The sequence below is a fragment of the Doryrhamphus excisus genome, chromosome 2 (assembly GCF_030265055.1).
Source record: "Doryrhamphus excisus isolate RoL2022-K1 chromosome 2, RoL_Dexc_1.0, whole genome shotgun sequence".
NCBI classification, from domain to species: Eukaryota; Metazoa; Chordata; class Actinopteri; order Syngnathiformes; family Syngnathidae; genus Doryrhamphus; species Doryrhamphus excisus.
In genome coordinates this window covers 29,930,025-29,956,690 of record NC_080467.1, presented here as the reverse complement: position 1 = coordinate 29,956,690, position 26,666 = coordinate 29,930,025, and the positions used below count along the sequence as shown (strand labels likewise).

General features: G+C 42.4%; 1 protein-coding gene and 1 long non-coding RNA gene across 6 annotated transcripts; one reads left to right on the top strand and one right to left on the bottom strand.

Moving 5' to 3' along the window:
* Positions 1-480: 480 nt before the first annotated feature.
* lnx2b (ligand of numb-protein X 2b) lies at positions 481-21,727 on the bottom strand. Of its 5 annotated transcripts, XR_009123973.1 has the most exons (11): positions 21,159-21,727; positions 13,220-13,700; positions 11,159-11,355; positions 8,846-9,045; positions 6,994-7,419; positions 6,734-6,865; positions 1,840-2,014; positions 1,516-1,759; positions 1,272-1,430; positions 959-1,180; positions 481-859 (listed from the first exon to the last, which is right to left on the bottom strand). XR_009123973.1 is itself a non-coding variant. In XM_058064498.1 (10 exons), exons 2-10 carry the CDS (start codon positions 13,633-13,635, stop codon positions 1,045-1,047), a joined length of 2,085 nt encoding a protein of 694 aa, XP_057920481.1. In that variant the 5' UTR covers positions 13,636-13,700; positions 21,155-21,727; the 3' UTR covers positions 481-1,044. The 5 variants fall into 5 exon arrangements, 4 of the variants coding, with proteins under 4 accessions (XP_057920481.1, XP_057920479.1, XP_057920482.1 ...); XM_058064498.1 differs by having other exon boundaries at positions 481-1,180; positions 21,155-21,727; XM_058064496.1 differs by having other exon boundaries at positions 481-1,180; positions 21,159-21,726.
* Positions 20,932-26,351, top strand: LOC131116739 (uncharacterized). Its single transcript, XR_009123984.1, has 4 exons — positions 20,932-21,285; positions 21,587-21,686; positions 21,765-21,850; positions 24,132-26,351. It is a non-coding gene; the product is annotated as an uncharacterized LOC131116739 (long non-coding RNA).
* The last annotated feature ends 315 nt before the right edge of the window (positions 26,352-26,666 follow it).

The following is a 26,666-nucleotide window of genomic DNA, read 5'->3' as shown; positions in this document are numbered from 1 at the left end:
GCTCAACAGGGGCCCCAGAAGCATCCAAAAATGGCATAAACTGACAAAATTTTAGGGCGTCAATTTTTGAAAAAAAACGTAAGGGGTTAGTATGTCGTTTTTTTCATTTTTTTCAACTTGCTCAAAATGCACTTTTCTGTTAAAATAAACACGGGAGACCTCACACACGCTCAACAGGGGCCCCAGAAGCATCCAAAAATGGCATAAATTGACAAAATTTTAGGGCGTCAATTTTTGAAAAAAACGTAAGGGGTTAGTATGTCGTTTTTTTCATTTTTTTCAACTTGCTCAAAATGCACTTTTCTGTTCAAATAAACACGGGAAACCTCACACACGCTCAACAGGGGCCCCAGAAGCATCCAAAAATGGCATAAACTAACAAAATTTTAGGGCGTCAATTTTTGAAAAAAACGTAAGGGGTTAGTATGTCGTTTTTTTCAGTTTTTTTTCAACTTACTCCTAACGCACTTTTAGCCATGCTAGTACATCCAGCGGTTCATTTTGCCATTTTGTGCTTTGACTTTATTGAAAGGGAGGACAGCAGTGCACGAATGCTGCTGGTCAAGCTAGGAAATAATGACGGAAGACGGATTTTTAGGATAGAATTAAGGGCAAATATACATTCCTAGCCGTAAGAGTGCCGGTGTAAATACAAATAAATAGAAATATGGAGAAAAAAGCATGAACATCTGCATGTTCTGCATCATAGGGAACCTTCTAAAAGGGCATCAAGTTGGAAAAAGTGCAGCAAAAGTAGATACTTTGGTCTTTATAGTCGCCATCATCATCATCATCATCATCATCATCCTCGGGATTTGGTGATGAGGAGCCACCTTCATCCTTCATCTCAACTGTCCGGCTGAAAAACAGTCCCCAAAAATACAAGTGAGACTCAGAAAAGGATGAAGAATTTGTCCCAAATAATGAAAGACTTGGATGGCCATCACATCAAACCCACGCGCCGGCCCTTTAAGAAGGGCATCCCACAAGTCCTGTGCTGAGTCAGCAGTAGCAAGGCCGCAGCACAACGCTGTGTGGGCGGGGCTACACCAGACTCCCCGGCCAGGACACCACGGTCAGCGTGACTTTATTCTTCTGCAGCTTCAGCATGGGGATGAGCGACGAGTTGTTCATCCCCACCGTCGTGGCTCCGTTCACCGCCACGATTTCGTCGCCGCACCTGTGGGGGGGGGGGGGGGGGGGGGGGCAAACCGGCGTAGCGTTAGGGCGGGAACAACCCGAGATGTGGTGCGGTGGAGCGTGATACGTACTTGAGGCGCCCGTCAAAGTGAGCGGGCGTGCCCGGCACGATGGTCTTGATGAAGAAGGGCTGCTGGCCGCCAATCTCCTCGTAGCCTCCCACGATGCTGAAGCCCCAGCTCTCGTTGTTGCTCTTCTGGAGGACGATGTCCCGACACCAGTGCATGTGACTGTGGAAGCCCGCCGCGTCAGTTAGCATCAACGCTAACACAACGCAAGTGACAGGTTCACGTTCAGATGAAGTGACGAGGGTACCTGGGTAAGCCCAGCCATCTCGTCCACATCGGCGTCCAGTTGAGGGCGTCCTCCCGAGCGTCCTCCGGGGCGTCCGCTCTGTCGCCGCCCACGCCCTCGCCGTCTTCTTGGGAGTCTTGGGAAATGGTGTGAATGACACGTAGCGCCACCTGGGGTTGAGCCGCCTGCGCCTTCAGGGTGGAGACGGCCTCGCCGTACGTCAGCTGGGTCAGGTCCACGCCGTTGATGCTGAGCAGAATGTCACCTGACGCCAACAAACCACAATACGATGATGATACCGATAGCCGTCCATCCATCCATCCATCCGTCCATCCATCCGTGTACCTCTTTTGATGGTGCCGTCTCGGTGCAGACATCCGACAGGCTGCACGCTGGTGATGTAGACGGGAAGGCGACTGCGACCGTCCCTCCCTCCAGCGATGGTGATTCCCAGGGAGAGACGAGGCTCCTTCTTTAGGCTCACCGTCTTCTCCTGACTGGAAAAACCACCAGGAGGGTCCTGGAAGACCAACAACCACTTTCAGTACACTGACCATACACACTACATTTCACTTTCATTTCACAGCAGGTTTCTTGACATCTCATACACACTTATGCACTTAGTGTACTGCATTACACTTTACTTCTCACACACTCACGCACTCAGTGTACTGCATTTCACTGTACTTCTCACACACTTATGCACTTAGTGTACTGCATTTCACTTTACTTCTCACACACTCACGCACTCAGTGTACTGCATTTCACTGTACTTCTCACACACTTATGCACTTAGTGTACTGCATTTCACTCTACTTGTCACATACTTATGCACTCCGTGTACTGCATTTTACTCTACTTCTCACACACTTATGCACTTAATGTACTGCATTTCACTCTACTTTTCACATACTCGTGCACTTAGTGTACTGCATTTCACTCTACTCACACACTTATGCACTTAGTGTACTGCATTTTACTCTACTTCTCACATACTTGTGCACTCAGTGTACTGCATTTCACTCTACTTTTCACATACTTATACACTCTGTATACTGCATTTCACTCTACTTTTCACATACTTATGCATTCAGTGTACTGCATTTCACTCTACTTCTCACACACTTAGTGTACTGCATTTCACTCTACTTCTCACATACTCAGTGTACTGCATTTAAATCTACTTCTCACATACTTATGCATTCAGTGTACTGCATTTCACTGTACTTCACACATACTCAGTGTACTGCATTTCACTCTACTTCTCACACACTTGTGCATTCAGTGTACTGCATTTCACTGTACTTCTCACACACTTATGCATTCAGTGTACTGCATTTCACTGTACTTCTCACACACTTATGCACTCAGTGTACTGCATTTCACTCTACTTCTCACATACTCAGTGTACTGCATTTCACTCTACTTCTCACATACTCAGTGTACTGCATTCCACACTACTTCTCACATACTTATGCATTCAGTGTACTGCATTTCACTGTACTTCTCACACACTTATGCACTCAGTGTACTGCATTTCACTCTACTTCTCACATACTCAGTGTACTGCATTTCACTCTACTTCTCACATACTTATGCACTCAGTGTACTGCATTTTACTCTACTTCTCACACACTTATGCACTTTGTGTACTCATTTCACTCTACTTATCACATACTTATGCATTCAGTGTACTGCATTTCACTGTACTTGTCACACTTATGCACTCAGTGTACTGCATTTCACTCTACTTCTCACGCACTTAGTGCACTGCATTTCACACTACTTCTCACATACTTATGCATTCAGTGTACTGCATTTCACTGTACTTCTCACACACTTATGCACTTAGTGTACTGCATTTCACTCTACTTCTTACATACTCAGTGTACTGCATTTCACTCTACTTCTCACGCACTTAGTGTACGGCATTTCACACTACTTCTCACACACTTATGCACTTAGTGCACTTATACACATACAGAGTGCATCTGAGTAGTAGTAGATCCTTAAAACCAGCAGCGCATTGCTGTCATATAGAGGATCTTTCCTCACTGTTTTTGTTGTACGTCTTCAAGACAGCAAAGCACTCCTGTCATATATTAGATCTTTGACTTGCCATTTTTTCCCAGAAGACCCTTAAAAACAGCGTACACCGGCCATATAAAGGATCTTTGATATGTTTTTGTGCCCCCCCATCATAAAAAGCAGATCATTCCTGGAACTCTCCATCCATTTGGAAGATTTGATTCATCTTCCATGTAGCAGGAAATGCCCTGCTGACTAAAACAAACAGAAATAGGGAGCCCCCCGCCCCCACCGTGTGCTCCCACGTTAGCAGTAGCTCCATCCTGTTTTGAGGGCGTGGTCTGAGACCCACGGCAGACGTTCCAGTTCCAAGTCACATGCATGGAGTGGTGCCGCCAATCAACTGTAACAACCGGCCTTAATTGATTCCTCTTCTCAAGTCTCGCTAGTAACAAATGTGAAGCATGTGAGCGGGGTGGGGGCGGGGGATGTGGGGTGGTGGGGGCTCGGCGGAGGCAACGTGTGACCTCCCACACTGCGTTCTCGTAATGGAGATGTGTGGAAGGCAACAGCTCCCGCCAACCTCCTGCTTGACTCGGCGGAGACTGTAAACTGTCGGGAAGGGAAGCTTGGGGGAGGTGAGGGCTCTTCCTCCCCCCCCCCCCACAGCAGGGAATCCACCCCCCCCGGCGAGACGAAAAGGCTCGACTCTGCAGGCGAAAGCTAACTGTTACCCGCTTTGATCCTCTGCCACCCAAAGAAACAAGGCCCCCCAAAGAAAAACAACAAGAAGGAGGCAGCGGCCCCCATTGTGGCAGACTAGCAGCACCCCGGGCCTTTTGATCAGGACAGAAGGAGACCCTCCACCGCTGCTTTCATCTCCGCGCTCCGACGCAGGTGTCTGCTCTCAGAGCTATTCACCCCCCAGCTGGCGGGGCCGGGGGGGGGCCGCTGTTCTTCCTGGTGACGCTGTATGAACAACAGAGAGGGACTGACAAAGCGGCTAACGTCATAATTACACCACGTGAAGACAAACGATGGCTTTTTAAGCACGCTAGAAGCTGCCATGTACGCCGTTTGTAAACGATACAACCCACTCGTGTGTTCAGTACGTACATGGACGCAAGCTAACGCTGCTACCAAGGAATGGCTGCACACCAAAGGGCCAAAATGTGTCAGGACTTTGCACCCCTGCTAAGTCGCCCAATGCGGTGTCTGATAGACACGCCGCCACACGGTGGCAATGGCGTTCAACTCCAGATTTGACCTCATTTGTGTGATCCAAAAAATTCTGGTATCTGTAAAAAAATTTTTTTTTTTTCTGTAAAATTTGAGAATGATTCGTTGGAAAAAAGATGGCCGCCGTGAATCAAAACACGGGCAGGACTTGGCAACTAATGGCAACTGCATTCCACACTACTTCTCACATACTTATGCATTCAGTGTACTGCATTTCACTGTACTTCTCACACACTTATGCACTTAGTGTACTGCATTTCACTCTACTTCTCACATACTCAGTGTACTGCATTTCACTCTACTTCTCACATACTCAGTGTACTGCATTTCTCTCTACTTCTCACATACTCAGTGTACTGCATTTCACTCTACTTCTCACATACTCAGTGTACTGCATTTCACTCTACTTCTCACGCACTTAGTGCACTGCATTCCACACTACTTCTCACATACTTATGCATTCAGTGTACTGCATTTCACTGTACTTCTCACACACTTATGCACTTAGTGTACTGCATTTCACTCTACTTCTCACATACTCAGTGTACTGCATTTCACTCTACTTCTCACATACTCAGTGTACTGCATTTCACTCTACTTCACACATACTCAGTGTACTGCATTCCACACTACTTCTCACATACTTATGCATTCAGTGTACTGCATTTCACTGTACTTCTCACACACTTATGCACTTAGTGTACTGCATTTCACTCTACTTCTCACATACTCAGTGTACTGCATTTCACTCTACTTCTCACATACTTATGCACTCAGTGTACTGCATTTCACTCTACTTCTCACATACTCAGTGTACTGCATTTCACTCTACTTCTCACATACTCAGTGTACTGCATTTCACTGTACTTCTCACACACTTATGCACTTAGTGTACTGCATTTCACTCTACTTCTCACATACTCAGTGTACTGCATTTCACTCTACTTCTCACGCACTTAGTGCACTGCATTCCACACTACTTCTCACATACTTATGCATTTAGTGTACTGCATTTCACTGTACTTCACACATACTCAGTGTATTGCATTTCACTCTACTTCTCACGCACTTAGTGCACTGCATTCCACACTACTTCTCACATACTTATGCATTCAGTGTACTGCATTTCACTGTACTTCTCACACACTTATGCACTTAGTGTACTGCATTTCACTCTACTTCTCACATACTCAGTGTACTGCATTTCACTCTACTTCTCACATACTTATGCACTCAGTGTACTGCATTTCACTCTACTTCTCACATACTCAGTGTACTGCATTTCACTCTACTTCTCACATACTCAGTGTACTGCATTTCACTCTACTTCTCACGCATTTATTATGCCTGGATGTCTTCACCAAATGAAGAGAAACACAAAGAGGAACAGTAAGCAGATATTCTGATCACCGATTACTGCGGAAGTGCAATTTGCTGCATTTAAGAATGCTTGGAAATCCCAAAAGTGGTGTCTTTGAATGCAACCCTCCATGGCTCTTCATAACTGGGTCAAAGTGCGACTATGATAATAATATTAATACACAGCAATATGGTAAATGGTATTTCACTTGTCTTTTGCTTTTCCACCTCCAAGGCGCTTTGGCACATTTCCCTACGGATGAAAATTTCCCTACGGATGAAAATTTCCCTACGGGTGAACTTTTCCCTACTGGGGGAGCAACTGGGGGTTCAAGGATACTTTGACATGATCACAGCAGAACGGAGGATCGAACCATAACCTTCAGGTTGGGGGAGCACCACATGCCACCCCATATCATGCTGTCATTTATCTTATAAAATATGCAAATTAATCATGATTAATTCATTTGAAAAGTCTGATTAATTTGATACAAATGTGTAATATTTTCCCACCAAGGTGAGATTACTGAACAGCCTTCTTCCCGCTAATTGATGAGTCAGTGAAAGTCCCACTGATTGGTCCTCCATTGACAGGATTAAGGTTCCTTGGTACCTTCATGTAGGTGGAGCGGCGTCTGAAGTACTGTGGCTCGGGGACCCTCCTGGCTGCCCGGCCCTGGGGTCCGCCCTCCTCCATCGGCTCCGTCGGCCTCATGACCACAAAGTTAACACGCATCTCGCTGGCCTGCGTGGGAAGAAATGATGGATGGGATGAATGGAACGTGTCATGAAGGATGGCTTTACTTTCATTTTCACTTTACTTGCATCCGCGCCAAGCTAAATGAGCTAGCGTGACGATGTAACCGTGCGTACCTGTATGATCTGGGCGGCGCTCTCGGGGGTCCCGTGCCTCAGGTCGTGTCCGTTGATGGCCAACACTTTGTCGGTGTTCTTCAGCTTGCCGTCCTTGGCCGCCAGCCCCCCGGACAGCAGATCCAGGATGAAGACCCCGCTCTCCTCGGATTTGCGTATCAGCTTTATGCCCAGGGGCTCGGCGCGCTGACTCTTGATTAGCGTCACCTGCAGCACCGTGCCAGGGTTGTGGGCGGAGGACGTGTTGCCGTGGGCGCTGTGCGAGGGCGGCGGCGTGGCGGTGGACGAGGGAGGGTGATGATCGGAGCGCGGTTCCCTGGGTTTGAAGCCTTTCTCCTGCATGACGGTGAGCCTGAGGAGGGCGGGCTGGCGCAGCACGGCGATGGCCCGGGCGTGGGGGACGGACGCCAAGCTGATGTCGTTCACCTGCAAACGCCATGAAACAAGCGATACGCGTTTACTTCAGCTCGCCACCGTCATACACTAGGGAGCCTTTTGATGCTGATCTGACCCAAGAAGGTCTGGTTCTCTTCAAGGTGGTTCCTCGCTTGCTCATGGGGGGGTCGGTAGCTTTTCCTTTCTGCTCTTTATGTAAACATTTGTTGTCAATTGCCGGTACGGTGGTGCCTTGGTTAGCATCGTTGATGCGTTCCAGAAGGTCCAACTTAAACCAAAATGGACTCTAACCAAGGAGCTGTTCATGCGTGCAAATATACTATATATTCCTGCTCTGTCATTTATCATTTATGAATAAAATAAAGTAAAAATTAGCATATTTCTCACATACAGTGGATCCTAAATTAAATTGTTCCGGAGGGACCGACTAAAAATAAAATAAATAAAAATAAAAATAAAAATAAAAATAAAAATAAAAATAAAAATAAAAATAAAAATAAAAATAAAAATAAAAATAAAAATAAAAATAAAAATAAAAATAAAAATAAAAATAAAAATAAAATCAAATCAAATAAAAAATAAAAAATAAAAAAATATAAAAATCAAATAAAAATAAAATAAAATAAAATAAAATAAAAAATAAAAAATAAAAAATAAAAAATAAAAAATAAAAAATAAAAAATAAAAAATAAAAAATAAAAAATAAAAAATAAAAAATAAAAAATAAAAAATAAAAAATAAAAAATAAGCAAGTTTTCCCATATAAAATAATGTCAATCCAAGGAATCCATTGTTTGGTTGCAAATAGGGAGAAGAGAAAAACTAGTTTTTGTGCATACCAAAATCTATGCAGAGGGGTCTGCTGAAGACTTGTTAGCAAAAGTAAAAGTACTATTCAATGCTAGCATTGGGCATCTAATCATCTCCTAAATCCTGATACTACGTGTGAAGAGAAACTCCAAGTTTGGGCATGTTTTTGGCAAGATACTAAAACAAACGTTCCTCGCTCACAACCACCAGTTTACACACCTGACACCCTGCTGGCCGAGGTCTTATTTACATATCGATGTTGAAGTGCTGCCTTGCTGAAGGACTGACACCAAAAAAAGTACTTTGGTCAGTGAGTGACAGCAGAACCGAAGAGGAACCGAGAGAGAAAGAGAAAGAGAGCGAGAGAGAGCTCACGGCAATTACCGGTAGTAACCACACCTTGTTGCCATGGAGACCAAACCTGTCTATCATGAATATCTGCTTTCACATTCTCCTCAGTGTTTACAAAACTTGAGGGAACGTGGCAAAGAGCAGTACTACTACTCAAGAATGATCTAATATACTGCATCCTTTACTCGCTTACTTTGAATATCATTTCAAGCACTTCGGACAAGATATGTCGTCATGTGAACGCCCCCGACCCCCCCCAACACATTAGCACGTCCGTACAGGGCGCCCACCTCACCTCTAAGATGTGGTCGCCGGGTGCCAGACGGCCATCGCGGCCCGCTTGGGAGTCACGGAGCACCTCCTGGATGACGATGTTGCCCAGGGGCGTGTCTTTGCCCCCCACGATGCGCAGGCCCAGCTCTTCGTCGGGCTCCTCTCTGAAGAGCTCCACCACGTTGGACTCGGCCACCAGGCTGGAGCGCAGCGGCGTGTTGTCTGCGAACCACCCCCACAATACTACCATGAAACATATACTATGGAGCAGACAGATGTACTACTACTAGATGTACTATCTATCACGGTTTTATGGGGCTTTGGCTGCATGAAGGCTGCCCCACAGCATGGAGCTGCGGTTCATTCAATTGAACATGGTCTATTTTTAATCCACGTCTCTATGGATGCCGTCATGGAAGCTAAAAGACCTTCAGGGGTTAAGATGTTACATACCGTTGTGTCAATAACGTGCTGCTGAACGATACACGTGATGCTGGATTTTATGGTGTACAATGTATGTTGATGTACCTTACATAACCAAATGAGACAATATTGCAAAACACACATAATTAACTATTAACATTTTTTGTAATTACCTGAGTTTACTTTGATGACTTGCACTGAATTGAACCAGCCAGGGATGCATAGTCCGGACAGTAGCTGCTGATAGCCAGCCTCAAGCACACTTCCAAATGTTTATCAGTCATGGATAATATCCGTATCATAATATCCGTATAATATTCCATATCCGTATGGAAGTGATATGTTTTTTGCCTTTTTACTTGGTCCAGTTTTTGCCTTTTTACTTGGTCCAGCTCCTTCACTCATTTTAGTGACCATAAACTTTAGCGAGGGCTTTAAAATCTCGCAATTCGCCGACTAGCTTAGCACTTTGCATCATTGTTTACGCATGAGCGGTGACCTAAAGGTCAAAATTCAGTTGTCATCTGACTGGTTGTCCTGTATGTCAATCAAGTAACGGGGATGGATGATAGGCTGACATTGTAAGTTCTGCTGCACTTAGAGACGTCGTTTGATTTGATTGGTCGCCCGAAGGGCAACATTCAGTTGTCATCTGAATGGCTGCCCTGTATGTCAATCAAGTGACGGCATTGATGCTGGGATGATATTTTTTTAATGTCACGCCGCGATCGACCAGCGATCGACCAGTACCACCTCCGCGATCGACCGGTAGCTCGCGATCGACTTAATGAGCACCCATGGTGTACACAGTTAAACAAACAGGAGAGCTCAGAGGACATCTGGCACGCTTGGATCTTAAGGAGGTTCTAAGTAGACCTTGATGAAAAATGTGGATTCAATGTGAGGCTCATTGAACTAAAACAGCAGGATCCCATTTGTTGTCCATCAAGACACGGGACCATCCTGGACCCCAATGAAGCTCAGTACCGGTGCCATCAGACGCCATCTGCCAGAGAAGAAACATCTCCAAAGGCCTGGTCTTCCTTCAAGGTTTGGAATGAGCAGGAGAGCATCAAACATGGGACATTGAAAAGTGGAAGAAAGTCTTCTTCTCCCTGGACGGTGTTGATTGCTTCCATCCTTCAATGGGACAATGGAGCTTCAGGTGGTGCAGGGGCGTCAAATGTCAGATGTGGAGATGTTGCTCGTGACTGAAGGCCCTGGTCTTTGTGGTCATGACTGGCTTTTCAACACTTTAGCTGACTCTTTTGGACCACCCTGCGTCTTCATCTAATCTGGATTTATAAATCTGGACATGAGATCCAGACAGTGAAGGCATCTTCAGCACCTGGAGAAACATTCCCACTGGCCTCCAGGGAAGACGGGCATCAAGTATGACCAAAGCATTCACAAAACTTGGGCAGCTAACATTTGATTTCTATTTCAGGTTTGTTTTTAGCTAATAGCTTTAGCTTCTAATTCACTTTAATGCTAGTTTTCCATAAATTGCTTAGTTTATAATGGGTTTGGTTCTTCTTTTTGCTCTGCTTAGAACCCCCTCAAGATCCAACAGCGCTAAATGTACATTGGTGCCATTTTCCAACTGGCCTTATTATTTCCATACGCATGATATTAGTTTGCATGCTGGCTGTAGCTACCATGCAAACTAATATTTATTTCCAGACAGGCTTGCAAAACGCTGATGGTGATTTTCCAGTCCAAGGGCGTCTACGTGTTCCTACAGCTACACTAATGATTCACCTGTAGCAGACTTTGGACTCATGAGCAATTCTTCCAGGACTACAACCAACCCCCAACTACAACCTCTATTGGTCTTGTGTAAACATTAGCCAGTCATCACGATCATGCTTAGATAATAGATAATAATCACTTATGCAATGTTTTTTTTTACCCTCCTCGCTTTCTTCGTAGGCGGGGTTAATGAGCCCAGGATCAGGCTGGTCTCTGGTGGCACTGCGAGGTGGAGTTTCCGAATGTTTGGCGTCAGCAGCAGGCAACTCGCAGTCGCCTTTACGCCCCTTCAGTTCGTTCCACGAAGGTCTCTTCCTCTTCTCCGCTTCCTCTCGCAGTCTCCTGAAGGCAGGACATCTGAGGGGAAGGCGGGAATAAAAGTGATGACAGATCACTGGCTTTGTGTCAGGTGGGAGGGAGAGGCGTGGACGTGATAATGGCGACAAAAAAAAAAAAAAAAAAAACACGTGACACCGGGGCCGCCGACCACAACAGGCTGCGTCACGGCCGACCTCGGACGTGATAAGCATCTCGCTGACCGTGTGGATAACAAGGCTACTGATTTACAGCTCGGTAACCTCCGCTGTCGCGTGTCCGAAGCTGTGCGTCCATGAGGTGTTACACAATTTAGGGGTCACATGACTGGGCTCTCATGTTAATTATTTTCAACATCAGACCAGCATGTGACACATTTGATACTTGATGTCACATCATCCACACAGGACACTTCATTAGGTACATTATAAGAAGCTCATGCACAGTTCACTGCAGGTTGCAGACGAGGTGCACCGAATCATAACCGTGTTTATGAATCATATGATAGCAAAAATTTCAATATACCCGCTGTGGCCCAGCAAGGTGCACTGTATTCGGGCACACGCTCCGAGTAGCAAACCTTCAGCACTTTTCAAATCACTGCGGCGCTGACGTTTCAGGTGACCGATAAAGTTTTTTTTTTCCTGGACACGACATGTCCAGGGAAAACAGGACATTTGGTCACCCTATACAATTAGGGATGTCCCAATCCATTTTTAATAATTTATTTTGCCCTCACGTTTTTAATGCTTGTGTTTTGGGGTTTTTTTTCTCTTGAGTTTTCTTTTTTTAGTCATTTTTCCTTTGAAGCAATCTGTGATACTGAAGAATGGAAAGTGCATTATATATTGAATATATTATTATTATTATTATTATTATTATTATTATTATTATTATTATTATTATTATTTATAATAATAATAATAATAAAAAAATAAATAAAACAAATACATAAATACATAAATAATAAATATTATTATTATTATTATTAATAATAATTATTAATAATAATAATAATATTTATTATTTATGTATTTATTATTTTATTTATTATTATTATTATTATTATAAATAATAATAATAATAATAATAATAGTAATAATAATAACTATTATTATTATTATTAATCATCAGATATTGATATCGGGCCAATAAAGGGCCCAAAAAAAATCAGATTATATGGGTCTGCGTCGCACACCTCCAAGGTGAAGGAGGGGAAGGCAGGAGAAAAAGGAGTGTTTGATTTGCTCACCTCACTGGCTAATTTTCTTAATCTGTTATCTATACTATTTTTAATATTATCCGATTTATCACTCCAATGTCCAAACTCCCTCACATTTCATGCACTTCTGGGTTCTAATAAGGCGTCCCCCTCGTGTCGCCATATAAGTTAACCCAAGGTTGCATACGGATGACATGATTGGACAACGTTTAGTTGCCGCTGCAGGCCTATGTACCTACTGTTGTGACGGGTAAATTAAATATATGATCTATCAGTTACAAATATGCTTTCAGACGATCAATACCACTCTGGTTCGTGCGCTCTCCTCACCATCAACCAGTTAGCTTAGCTGAGGGATGTTGCCTGGCAACCAGCAAAGCTCATCCAGGAAGTTACTGTCCCGGGCTGAGGAAGTACCCCAGGCAATCTGGGACTAAGAAGATGCATCTCCGCTTTACTTTTAGGGCCTGCTATGGCCGAAAGGTCAAGCTAGCTAAAAGTGTTTTTTTCATCCTTTGCACTTTCTGTGTTCGACTGTTTCATTTCTTACTCTTGCTTTTGATATTTCTTTTATTTGAATCTATTTTTACTTGACCTATTTCTCTACTTTTTATGTTTTGTTTATACTCCTGTAGTGGATTCTGACTGTCACAGCCATTATGAAACAAGTAGTATGACGGGTACCTATTGTGCAGATGAGGCTGGAGTTCACAGCGTTGCATCTGCTGCTGGCACTCCGCGGAGTGAGGACACATGACGGTCAGCTTGTCCAGCAGATTCCTGACCAGCAGGCTGGACGGGCGACACTGGTGCAGCTGCAGGCGCTGGCGATCCACGGGGCAAAAGTCCTGCTCTTTCAAGAAGCTGCCCAGACAGTGGAAGCAATACGTGTGGCCGCAGGGGGTGTCCATGGGTCTGATGAGGGGCTGCAGGCAGATGTGGCACACCAGCTCGTCGTCCACGTCATCGGGGTACTCGTACAGGTGGCTTTCCTGGCCCTCGTGCGGCTGCCCGCACTCCTTGCAGACCCTCGCCCATGACAAGCCGGCGGCGGCGGCGGTGGCGGTGCCGCCAGCGCTCTTGCTTTCTGTTGCAGCCATTGAACTTCTCAAAGGTACATCCACTCAATTGGAAACGAGGTCCATCACGTCCATATCTTCATGTTCTGTGGAGAGAGAGACACACTGGGGTGTAATGAGGCGCTTCAGGAACTATTCCCGCTCATGGTGGCCACAGGAAATGACAAATCAAGCGAGCGATAGCAACATGGCGGCGAGCCGCAGCTGCTTCCTCTCAGCAGGCTTCCTGAGGGACAAAAGGAATTCTCATTTCAGCTGAAAAAAAAAATCCCGCTATATTCCACAAGAGGAGCTAAATGAGACAAATGAGAGCCGACTACAAGTCAAATCTTTGCTCAGACAAAACAAGTTTGAACCAAGCGGGCAGTAAAGTAGGTCCTGTCGCTAATGACCCCTTGCACTCCATCAGCAGCGCTCCCTCCCTTTGTGTACTTAATCTACTTACATTCTCCCTCGTAAGGACAACCCAAGTAGGAACACATTCTTGGTACAAACAGTTCACCTCCTAGACCACATACACTCAACATATAGTACAGTCAGGGAGGGACTAACCGTTAGGCAACATATAGTACTGTATAGTCAGGGAGGGACTAAGTACTGTATAGTCAGGGAGGGACTTACCATTAGGCAACATATAGTACTGTATAGTCAGGGAGGGACTTACCATTAGGCAACATATAGTACTGTATAGTCAGGGAGGGACTTACCATTAGGCAACATATAGTACTGTATAGTCAGGGAGGGAATTACCATTAGGCAACATATAGTACTGTATAGTCAGGGAGGGACTAACCATTAGGCAACATATAGTACTGTATAGTCAGGGAGGGACTAACCATTAGGCAACATATAGTACTGTATAGTCAGGGAGGGACTTGCCAGTAGGCAACATATAGTACTGTATAGTCAGGGACGGACTTACCATTAGGCAACATTTAGGACTCGGGAGGGACTTACCATTAGGCATCATATAGTATAGTTATGGAGGGACTAACCTTTAGGCAACATATAGTACTGTATAGTCAGGGAGGGACTAACCATTAGGCAACATATAGTACTGTATAGTCAGGGAGGGACTTACCATTAGGCAACATATAGTACTGTATAGTCAGGGAGGGACTAACCATTAGGCAACATATAGTACTGTATAGTCAGGGAGGGACTAGCCATTAGGCAACATATAGTACTGTATAGTCAGGGAAGGACTTACCATTAGGCAACATATAGTATAGTCAGGGAGGGAGTAACCATTAGGCAACATATAGTACTGTATAGTCAGGGAGGGACTAACCATTAGGCAACATATAGTACTGTATAGTCAGGGAGGGACTAGCCATTAGGCAACATATAGTACTGTATAGTCAGGGAAGGACTTACCATTAGGCAACATATAGTATAGTCAGGGAGGGAGTAACCATTAGGCAACATATAGTACTGTATAGTCAGGGAGGGACTAACCATTAGGCAACATTTAGTACTCGGGAGGGACTTACCATTAGGCAACATATAGTACTGTATAGTCAGGGAGGGGCTTACCATTAGGCAACATATAGTACTGTATAGTCAGGGACGGACTAACCATTAGGCAACATATAGTATAGTCAGGGAGGGACTAACCATTAGGCAACTAATAGTTCTGTATAGTCAGGGAGGGACTAACCATTAGTCAAAATATAGTAGTGTAGTCAGGGAGGGACTTACCATTAGGCAACATATAATGCTGTATAGTTAGGGAGGAACTTACCATTAGGCAAGATATAGTATAGTCAGGGAGGGACTAACCATTAGGCAACATATAATACTGTATAGTCAGGGAGGGACTTATCATTAGGCAACATTTAGTACTCGGGAGGGACTTACCATTAGGCAACATATAGTACTGTATAGTCAGGGAGGGACTTACCATTAGGCAACATATAGTATAGTCAGGGAGGGACTAACCATTAGGCAACATATAGTACTGTATAGTCAAGGAGGGACTTACCATTAGGCAACATATAGTACTGTATAGTCAGGAAGGGACTAACCATTAGGCAACATATAGTACTGTATAGTCAGGGAGGGACTAACCCTTAGGCAACATATAGTACTGTATAGTCAGGGAGGGACTAGTCATTAGGCAACATATAGTACTGTATATACTGCATTAGGCAAACAAGACAAACCACCATAGGATTTTTAGTTTTAAAAGTTTAAAAACGTGCTAAGCTAAGGCATAGGCAAGATCAATTCTCAGTTCCTAACGATGAAAGAGAAAACGGAGCAGATGACACCACAAAAAAGGCTCCAGAAACTTGGATTCTCAGGTGTCAGGGAGGCCTCATCCATGTTTTGTTAAAGGACTACTTTGACATACTTGGAGAACCCCGAGGGTAGACTCCTTAATCCTTCAATCTACCAAGACATGTTGGACTCTTCTATTCTTCCCACGTCCTTTTTTCTGTTCTAGCATGAACGTGTCCTTTGGAATACAAAGACGTCCGTCTCTCAATCCAACATCAGTGACCTCGGATCTCCCAAATGTTCTTCTGGATGGAATGACAAAAATTCCCAAAGACGCTTATACATTGTCTTCCCAGGAGACGGTGAAGTGTAGCTTTTTCTTTTATGTTGACTTCCCTCCATATAGCGTCTGTGGGGGGGAAGAACCATGCCAAAAATGTACACATGCAACAACTCATGAATATTACATAACAAGCGCAAGTAAAGTTGCCGTAAATGTCAGCGCAACAAAAGGAGTTTTAAGACCAACTCTTCTCATTGTTCTACGTTCAGACTTGCACAAATGACACAAAAACTACTACCTTGGCTTGTCTGAGTACATGAAAACAAGCCGCCCGTATTTACTGCTACTATCTGCGTATGCTACTCACCACGGGCGATATCTCCGGCGTGGAGCGGCGAGCAGCCAAAGCACGCAAACATGAGACTAACCTCGCAGCTGCCTCCCGTCTGAATGAAACCAGAGCCCTGCCTACCCTGCACGCTGTCAGGATAAAGTCTGGGCGTGCATGTGTGTGTGTGTGTGTGTGAAAGAATACTCGTGTGCTGTACAGGCATAAGGAATGCAGTAGTGAGTTGGTGGAACTGGACAGCGTGCTGATGTTGCACTTTCACAGGTAAAGTACGCTGATTGACCGAATACAAACACAAAACATCTGATTGGTAGACGCACACAATGGCTCTGGACATTTGTACTTGGTACACATGATACCTGCTGGTACTTGATAGTGTTCATTGGGGGGGGGGGGGGGGGGGGTCACAAGACGAGAACATGCAAGGTTTAGCATGCTAACTGCTGGCACGTTGAAATTAGCAAGTTGGCATTTTTGTTATTTTCAAACTTCGAGAGGGCTGCACGGTGTTCGAGTGGTTAGCGCACAGACCTCGCAGCTAGGAGACCCGGGTTCAATTCCACCCTCGGCCATCTCTGTGTGGAGTTTGCATGTTCCCCCCACATTCCAAAAACATGCTTGATTAATTGGCCACTCCAAATTGTCCATAGGTATGAATGTGAGTGTGAATGGTTGTTTGTCTATATGTGCCCTGGGATTGGCTGGCCACCAGTCCAGAAGACAGCTGGGATAGGCTCCAGCATCCACCGCGACACTCGTGAAGATAAGCGGTAGAAAATGAATGAATGAATAAACTTACATAAACAGTGTTTTCATGTTTGGTGTTAGCATGCCAACAGGAAACATGTTAGCGTGCTAAAATTAGCATTATTTTATTATTTTGCTATTCTCAAAAGCATACATTTACACACACAGTGGGTTCGTGTTAGCATGCTAACAGTTTACATGTTAGGCTGCTGGTATGCTAACATTACCATGTTAGCATTTTTAGCATTTGCATTTTTCCAGGTATTATCTTATATTGACACTATCATGCTAGGTGTCAACTTGTTAACTTGTTCCATTTTTGACAGCGGAGGCGATCAAACTGTGACTTCAGTAGTCGTAGACGTTGATGCCATGAGGGGAAAAACCTCCTTCCTATTGGACGTCCTCCTGCTGATGACCCGCCCCTCACTAGAGGAGACAGAAGAAAACAAACAAAACAAAACCAAGCGTGTGTACAAACACAACACATTAGCATTAGCATTAAAGTCACTGACATCCAAACGCTGTGTTTCCCGGTAGGGCTTAATAAAAGCACTCCTAAAGGTTCTAAATTCCAGAATCAAGGCTAGAATTTGACTATCACACTTTTCGCCATCACCTGAGACTCAAATAGTTGAAAAATATCATGACCTTTTACCACTAAATGCCTTGCCATCATGTGACAGCGTAAGCCCCACCCGCCCACAAGGGAACGTCGGTGGTCCTACAGTGTCCTTTAAGTCCCACAAGGGATTAGCAGCCTGGGCTCAAGTGCATGCTATGACGGAGGTTACCAATGCTTGTGGTTATGAATCACATGCGCCGCCACGCCCTCAAGTCAACTTAGGTGATGCTGGCGATCCAGACGCATGACTTCACACGTGCGTCATGTCGGATTACCAGAAAGAGGAATTACTCGGGGTGTCACCCGAGACACGAGATTGGGTCTACGGCCAAACTACGGCCCGGGGGCCACATCCGGCCCGCCAAGTGTTTGAATACGGCCCGCCCAATCTTTCCAAAGTATTTCATTTAAAGTCAACATACACCCTGGCATCATGGCCTGAGCCAACCTTTTGATGGTTTTATCAATTTCGTTTTTTGACATGGTCTGTTGTTTACAAAGTGCTCCTGAAAAAAGGGACACAAGCACATAATAATAATGAAAATTATTATTATTATTATTAGATTATTATAATAATTATTAGAACTATTATGATTATTATATTAATGCTAATTATTATATTAATTATATATAATATTATTGTTATATTTGCATATTTTACATAATAATAATATAATAATTATTATTTTAATTTTATTGTAATTAGAATATTTTATTATTTTTAAAATATTAAAATATAAATATAAAATAATAAATAATAATAGCAGATTGCATGACAATTTTACAGATACAATAATACCAGGTGGACTGTTACGTGTAAAATATATAGTCTGCCCCCGCCCCTGTAAATTTTGTCATATCAATGCGGCCCGCGAGTCAAAAAGTTTGCCCACCCCTGGTCTATGAGAACGGGACAAGACGAAAAAAGTACAGCGAAAAAAATATAAAAAAAGATAGCCGCCGCCAAGCTGAAGCTGAGTGACGGCCAAGGCGAAGGGAGTCGACAATGATGCCAGAAAAGTGGCACTGAGTTTGATAGGCGAGCGATTGGCACTCTGGCATTGATTGGCTTAGCCTGTTGTCAATGGAATCCACTCGTGCTATTTTTAATGTCAATAAGACTTTTTTTTTCTGAAGCAGAAATCTTGTCACTGTGACTAGTAAAGTGAGCATAAGATCTAGCGACTGCGAACAATCTAACATGTCGGGTTTAATCGATCCACGCAAGGATGAGTTAACGATTAACAAAGCCTTGTTTCACGTGTGCAGCAATGTCAACGTGAAAAATGTGGCGTTTGTCCCAGTGCTTTTTATAACTCCTAATGCTTTATTTAACATAGGTTAACCACACCTGCTCCACTGTAAACACATTTGAAGGTCGTATCCAACGTCATGACAACAGGATAGCATGATGCTACGTTTACATTTCACATCAAAACATCCTGATGCAAAAGGTGGAATCTGATAGGATCACTGCATGGATGGATTCACCGTTAAACGGGTAGTCCTCTTTTTATGATGCTCCGTGTTACTACGCACTGCCATGAAGTATTACAAAGACAACTACGTGGGTAGGCGGAGCAATACGTACTTTTTACCCTTCATGATGTCTCCCATGCATTTGATTGCAGTGTGTCAAAGAACATTGTTCCCTCACTATGTTGTCATTTTCCAAAATATTAATTATAGCAGTTTCGTGGTTCGTGGTCAAGTCTAAAGCCAATTAAAGCCACCATTACTACAGTCGTACAGTATATTGTAATGGCGCAAGTACGCTGTCCAGAAAAAAAAACAACATGCTAACATAAACAGCAATTCACTCATTGCAGTCGGGTCTGGAACCAATTAACCCAAATTAACTCGAGATGGCTGTATACGAGAAATAACACTGCGACAGTCATCTTTACGCTCCTATTATACTTTGTTTACACCACATTGCGCAACATTAATGCAAGTGATGTAATCACTGCAGCGACATAAGAAATGGCCGCCGCTCATAGCATATAACAAGCTAGCCTCCAATTTGTTTGTTTGAAATTAAGAAGCTAAATAAAAAAAAATACCACTTCCACATGTGACGGGAGGGCAACTTTTTTTTTTCACTACCATGCCATGCCATGGCTGACTACATGTACTGTTGTACTGTAATATGTTATCACTGTATCATTACTGATGCCTGGTGAGCAGAGTACTACATAGTACTTGTGTTTACCAACATGTATTAATATTAAAAAGGTGTTTGGTTTACGCTTAGAGGCAGCCATGAAGCGCAAATGGAGGTAGAACTTTTACTCGACTTACAACGCCATTGTAGGAAGGAGACTTGGTTGTGGACCTCCTGCAAAGACCCCCTGTCGTTTACTACCTAGCACGTGTGTTCAGTAGTTACATTTTTATGATATTAGTAATCAGAATCATGGAATGTGGAAGGAAGCCAGAGCAGAAAACCCACGCCAGCACAGGAAAGAACATGCAAACTCCACACTTTTCAGTTCAATAACAGCCTTCAAGCCGGATCTCCAGACTGTTATGGTCCACAACAATGCAGTACTTCACAATATCATGAAACAATGCAGTACTTCACAATATCATAACTACAAACACAAAAGTAATTCAATCCAATTAAGCCTGCCACCATAGTGGATCAATATTAGCAGCATTTTGAAGCAAATATGAAATATGAAAAGGGTGTGAGGGCTGCATGGTGTAAAAAGTGGTTAGTGTGCAGGCCAAACAGCTAGCAGACCCGGGTTCGATTCCCCGCTCGGGCATCTCTGCGTTAACACCGGTGTTCCCAATCACTTTCATTAACGCCAATAGCAACACTTGTGATTGATAATACTCATATTAGCTTTTCTGCAAGGTAATCCAGCCATAAAGCGGTCATTTGTAGAAGCAATGAAGCACAATGGCGGCGGCAGTACAGATTCAAAAGTGTCAGTTTCCATGTCGAGTCATAAAAAGTTGCCAAGGTGGGACGTTTATGACACGCTGCTTGTTTACAGCCCGCCTCATAAATAACTCACTGTCTCCATGTCAACGCCGGCCTTTGTTCATTTGTGCCTAATCACGCTCATGTCCAAATAAAGCACAAAATGTTCAATGACGCGAACAAGTCAACAATTCTATGTTTTCCAGATCTATACTTCCTCATCAGCTAACCTGCACGCGCTCACCCACGGGGGCATTTACTGTACAATATATTCACCCGGAAATGTCGTCTTTATGTTATATTATATGATCTTAAAGCGTTTCTTGTGCATATACTGTTACATTATGTGTTAAAAGTTGTAAAAGTTAGACCGAAACTCGCCTACCTGTGACTTGGTTTGTCGTCCCGGAAGTAGCTGACCTGTCTGTCGGCAGCCAGCAACAAAAGAAACTTATGGATTCAAAAACGACGTCAAAAGACTCCAAAAAGAAGCAAATATCCGCGTCTTCCTGGTGAGTTTGTTGTCATTTTATGTCGCCGTCGGTGAAACGTAGACCCGGGTGTTTGTTTCAGGTGTAGTTGTTCAACCTGCTGGAGCGGGGGGAGGGGGGCGTACACGAGTTTAGCAAGCATGCTAACCTGAAGGCAGGTGCATTAGCAACATGGAGTCTTTGTTTACACAGTAAAAACACGCCAGCTCCCGGGACACATGGGAAATAATTGACTGGTCAAAAAAAATTTATTTTTGCGAGATCTAGCAATGCTGTTTACATTAAGAAGTTATTTTTTTACTAATGTTAATTTTCCTTATAGGTTCAATCCAAACTGAATTGTCTCAAAAGGAAAAATATCAGTGGTGCAGTGGTGGAAAATGTTTGGAAAAGACCCCAGACCAGTTAATTAAACAACTTTGGTAACTAGTGTAACTAGGAAATAATTATTATAATAACAAAAGAGCTCCTAACTAACTAACTAACTTTTTTTCAACTAGCTAGCCGCCGCCAAGCTGAGGCCGAGTGATGGCGAATTCAAAGGGAGTCGACAATGATGCCAGAAAAGTGGCACTGAGTTTAACAGGTGAGCGATTGGCACTCCGGGATTGATTGGCTTAGCCTGTTGTCAATGGAATCCACTCATGCTATTTTATTATGTGATTTGTCCAGTGATAGGGACATATTGTTTCCCTTGTTTATGGCGGATAATTGGTTCTACACGTGACTTAAATCACTGAATTGCCACAAAATGTTGAAGAATGGAATATTTTATTTTTTAATAAATAGAAAACATGTTTACAATCTATTAAATCAGACTTCTAGCATTATTAGAGATTAGATTAGATTAGATTAGATTAGATTAGATTCAACTTTATTGTTATTGCTCATGTCACTTGTACAGGGCAACAAAATGCAGTTAGCATCCAACCAGAAGTGCAATTTTTTATTAGTACATTAGTATGGACAGATCTATGTAAATAAAACTATACAGGCTATGACTATAATACAGTGAGGATATGTACAGGGATATAAATGACTATAATATGGCTATTGTAGATTATACAGATTATAAACAGTATGGGTATGACAATATATAATAACAGTAATATATACAGTATTGCAATGGAGTGACTAGGGTATGGAAATGACTATAATATGGCTATTGTAGATTATACAGATTATAAACAGTATGGATATGACAATATATAATAGCAGTAATATGTACAGTATTGCAGTGAAGTGACTAGAGTAGAGTATGGTTATTGCAGATTATATAAATTATAAACAGTATGATCAATGAATCAACAGAGCCCTCAAGTCATGAAATAACACCTCTACAGTCACTTTTACAATTTGTATTACCCAACAAATTCATTCATTTTTTACCGCTTATCCTCACGAGTGTCACGGGGGTGCTGGAGCCTATCCCAGCTGTCTTCAGGGCTAGTGGCCAGCCAATCACGGGGCACATATAGACAAACAACCATTCCCACCACACTCACGTATTACTCAATATAGTAGATATAATCAGACAAAATAAGAAGAAAATGTATAAATGTTATTTATGATGAAAATGAAAACCAACAAATCATCGAAATACAAATTGGAAATGACAAATATGTCAATAGGATTCCGTGCAGCCCTGCGGCACTGTAAATGACCATCGCCATAATAAACTCCTGACAGCGTTATTAGCTTTTTAAAATTACAGTTGAGTTGTAATAATTATATGTAAAGGTTTCACAGCAGCAGCACACAAGAGTAAGTATCAGTATCCAAAAATTCCAAGTGTCAGAATATCTGTGAAAAATCATCAGTATCAGAAAATGTGGCTTTGTTTCCGAGCTTTCCTTCCCTGGCTGTAAATCGTGTAGGGGGTGGGGTGGGGGGGTGGGGGGGGCAGTGCTTTCACAGAGAGCTTTTACGGCACAAGGACTTCCCTTCCATCCTGCAGGGGGTACCATGCTTGACACCGTTCATGTGTCACGGCCCTTTTAACTGGCACATGCCCCTGCAGTCCCGTCCCATCCTTCCCATCCTTCCAAATCAATCCGTCCATCCATCCCATTCCGTCCCACCTCCGGAAAAGTAGCTCTTTCCCTTGCAGGCATGATGCGTTGTTTGCCAAGTTCTAGCATGTTCTGTATCATTGGCATGAACCATGTCTGCTATAGGCCAGTAATACTAAGATTGTTACTTCAATAAATACACATGATGTAAGTCAGTCACTGCAATAGTGAGTCTTTACGGAGTATAAACATGAGTGCTTGGAAAATGTAACATTCTTAGCAGTCATACAAGTTTTTGGTTATTTTATTAATATGTTTACAGTAGTTTTTCTTCATAGTAGATTACCTGCTTGTATGCGTCTACTGCTGTAACATCTAAATGTCCACACTGTGGATTAAATAAAGTATAATCTAATCTAATCTAATATTATGAGTGGCATAAAAACAATAAAATAATCAGGCTTGGTTTTGATTTATGACCGGTTAAGTATATGAAATGAGTATGGATGCTGGGAAAATGTGGCATTTTTGCGAGTCGTGCAAATGTAAAATAAGTCAAATTGTCTGATCGATATGTGTGAGTATTACATATGAATGAATATATGAAGTAATATTTCAACAAATAATCATTTCATTATCCCTAATGAATTCATGAAGGAACTGTTGTGGGGTACTTCAGCCTATGTGAATCATATAATGTGCTATTATAATGTACAGTACAGTCAATGTGTAGTACTGTCTATTGTACTGTATGGTGGCTCATAGCATAGTTAAGAAAGGCTGCCGCCTGGTGGTCAGTTGTGGTATCAGTTAACTTGCTTGAAGGGCAGTGGAGTGATGTGATTGTATTTACAGTGCACAGTCGCCCATGAGCCAAGCATGATATGGAATACGGGTGAAATATCTCCATTGGTGGCGGCGTGGCGCTTGAAGTCAACACATGAAGCCAACGCGTCTCTACGTTTGGCAAAGGTCTGCTTCCACAGCATTGAATTTGGTCATCTCATCGGCAGCTGGGAAACTTGGAAGTGGGGTGAAAGGAGGGAGACAAGATAAACACAGAGCTAACAATGCGCCACATCCTGGCCGTTGCCCGCGGCCCTTGTGTTTGAGCCCCCCGGTATATACCCTACAAACAAGACACACGTTGTTTGTCTTTCCTGGGATCGGTAAACATCCTCGACACAAACCAGTTCCTCTGCCGAGAGAAGAGGAGAGAAACTCGCACCAACGGGGGCAGCTGCACTCTCACTCCAGACACGCCTTTGATGTGCTGCAGCCTCGGCTGATCATCAGCACGTCTTGCTGGATATCTTCATGTCTTCTTACGCAACTTGACATCTTCTCCTCTGTTTGTGCCTCCAAGACCAAAAAAAAGCACGGTGATCTAATGACTCCTCGTCTATTTTTGGATAAAAAGGTCCACGTGCTTTGTTTTGGTAATGAATTGGCGCCTTTGCAGCTGTCTCACACAATCAAAGTGGAAGTACCACCACTCATTGGTCAGGCTGGTGGTAGTCTACACTCCTGATCAAAAGACACTTCACAGCGCTTGAAAAATGGCAAGAAAGTCAAAATAAGAATACAAATGTTGATACGGAAATTGGATGTGGATCAGCTTCATCTTTTCAGTGTCTCGCTTATTGTTACACTTGTATGACTCGTAAGAATGTTACATTTTCTGAATGTCCACACTCATTTTACATACTCCTTAACAAGATAGGACTGATTTTAGATTGTTTTTATAACAGTGTTTCACTTATTTTTACATTTGAATGACTTGTAAGAATGTTACATTTTCCCAGCATCCACACTCGTATTATATACTCCTTAACTGATAATAAAAAGTTAAGACTGTTAATATTTTTTGTTGCTTTTTTTTCTCATAACAGTGTCTCACATACAGTATTTTTACATTTGTATGCGTTGTAAGAATGTTACATTTTCCAACATCTACACTCATGTTATATACTCAGTAACTGATAATAAAAGGCTAAGACTGTTTATTTTTATTTTTTTTATGTTTCTCATAACGGTGTGTCACTTGGATTTATGCTTGTATGACTCGTAAGAATGTTACATTTTCTGAATGTCCACACTCGTTTTACATACTCCTTAACAAGCTAGGACCGATTTTAGATTGTTTTTATAACAGTGTTTCACTTATTTTTACATTTGAATGACTTGTAAGAATGTTATATTTTCCCAGCAGCCACACTCGTATTATATACTCCTTAACTAATAATAAAAAGCTAAGACTGTTAATTTTTTTTGTTGCTTTTTTGTTTCACATAACTGTGTCTCACATACAGTATTTTTACATTTGTATGCGTCGTAAGAATGTTACATTTTCTGAATGTCCACACTCATTTTACATATTCCTTAACAAGCTAGGACTGATTTTAGATTTTTTAAAATCAGCATCATAACAGTGTTTCACTTATTTTTACATTTGAATGACTTGTAAGAATGTTATATTTTCCCAGCATCCACACTCATATTATATACTCCTTAACTGATAATAAAAAGCTAAGACTGTTAATTTTTTTTGTTGCTTTTTTGTTTCTCATAACATTGTCTCACATACAGTATTTTTACATTTGTATGCTTTGTAAGAATGTTACATTTTCCAACATCTACACTCATGTTATATACTCAGTAACTGATAATAAAAAGCTAAGACTGTTTATTGTCTTTTTTTTATGTTTCTCATAACGGTGTGTCACTTGGATTTATGCTTGTATGACTCGTAAGAATGTTACATTTTCTGAATGTCCACACTCATTTTACATATTCCTTAACAAGCTAGGACTGATTTTAGATTTTTTAAAATCAGCATCATAACAGCGTTTCACTTATTTTTACATTTGAATGACTTGTAAGAATGTTACATTTTCCCAGCATCCACACTCATGATATATACTCCTTAACTGATAATGCAAAGCTAAGACTGTTTATTATTTTTTTGCTTTTTTTTGTTTCTCATAACATTGTCTCACATACAGTATTTTTGCATTTGTATGCGTTGTAAGAATGTTACATTTTCCAACGTCTACACTCATGTTATATACTCAGTAACTGATAATAAAAAGCTAAGACTGTTTATTGTCTTTTTTTTTATGTTTCTCATAACGGTGTCTCACTTAGACTTATGCTTATATGACTCGTAAGAATGTTACATTTTCTGAATGTCCACACTCATTTTACATATTCCTTAACAAGCTAGGACTGATTTTAGATTTTTTTTTTAAATCAGGATCATAACAGTGTTTCACTTATTTTTACATTTGAATGACTTGTAAGAATGTTACATTTTCCCAGCATCCACACTCATGATATATACTCCTTAACTGATAATGCAAAGCTAAGACTGTTTATTATTTTTTTGCT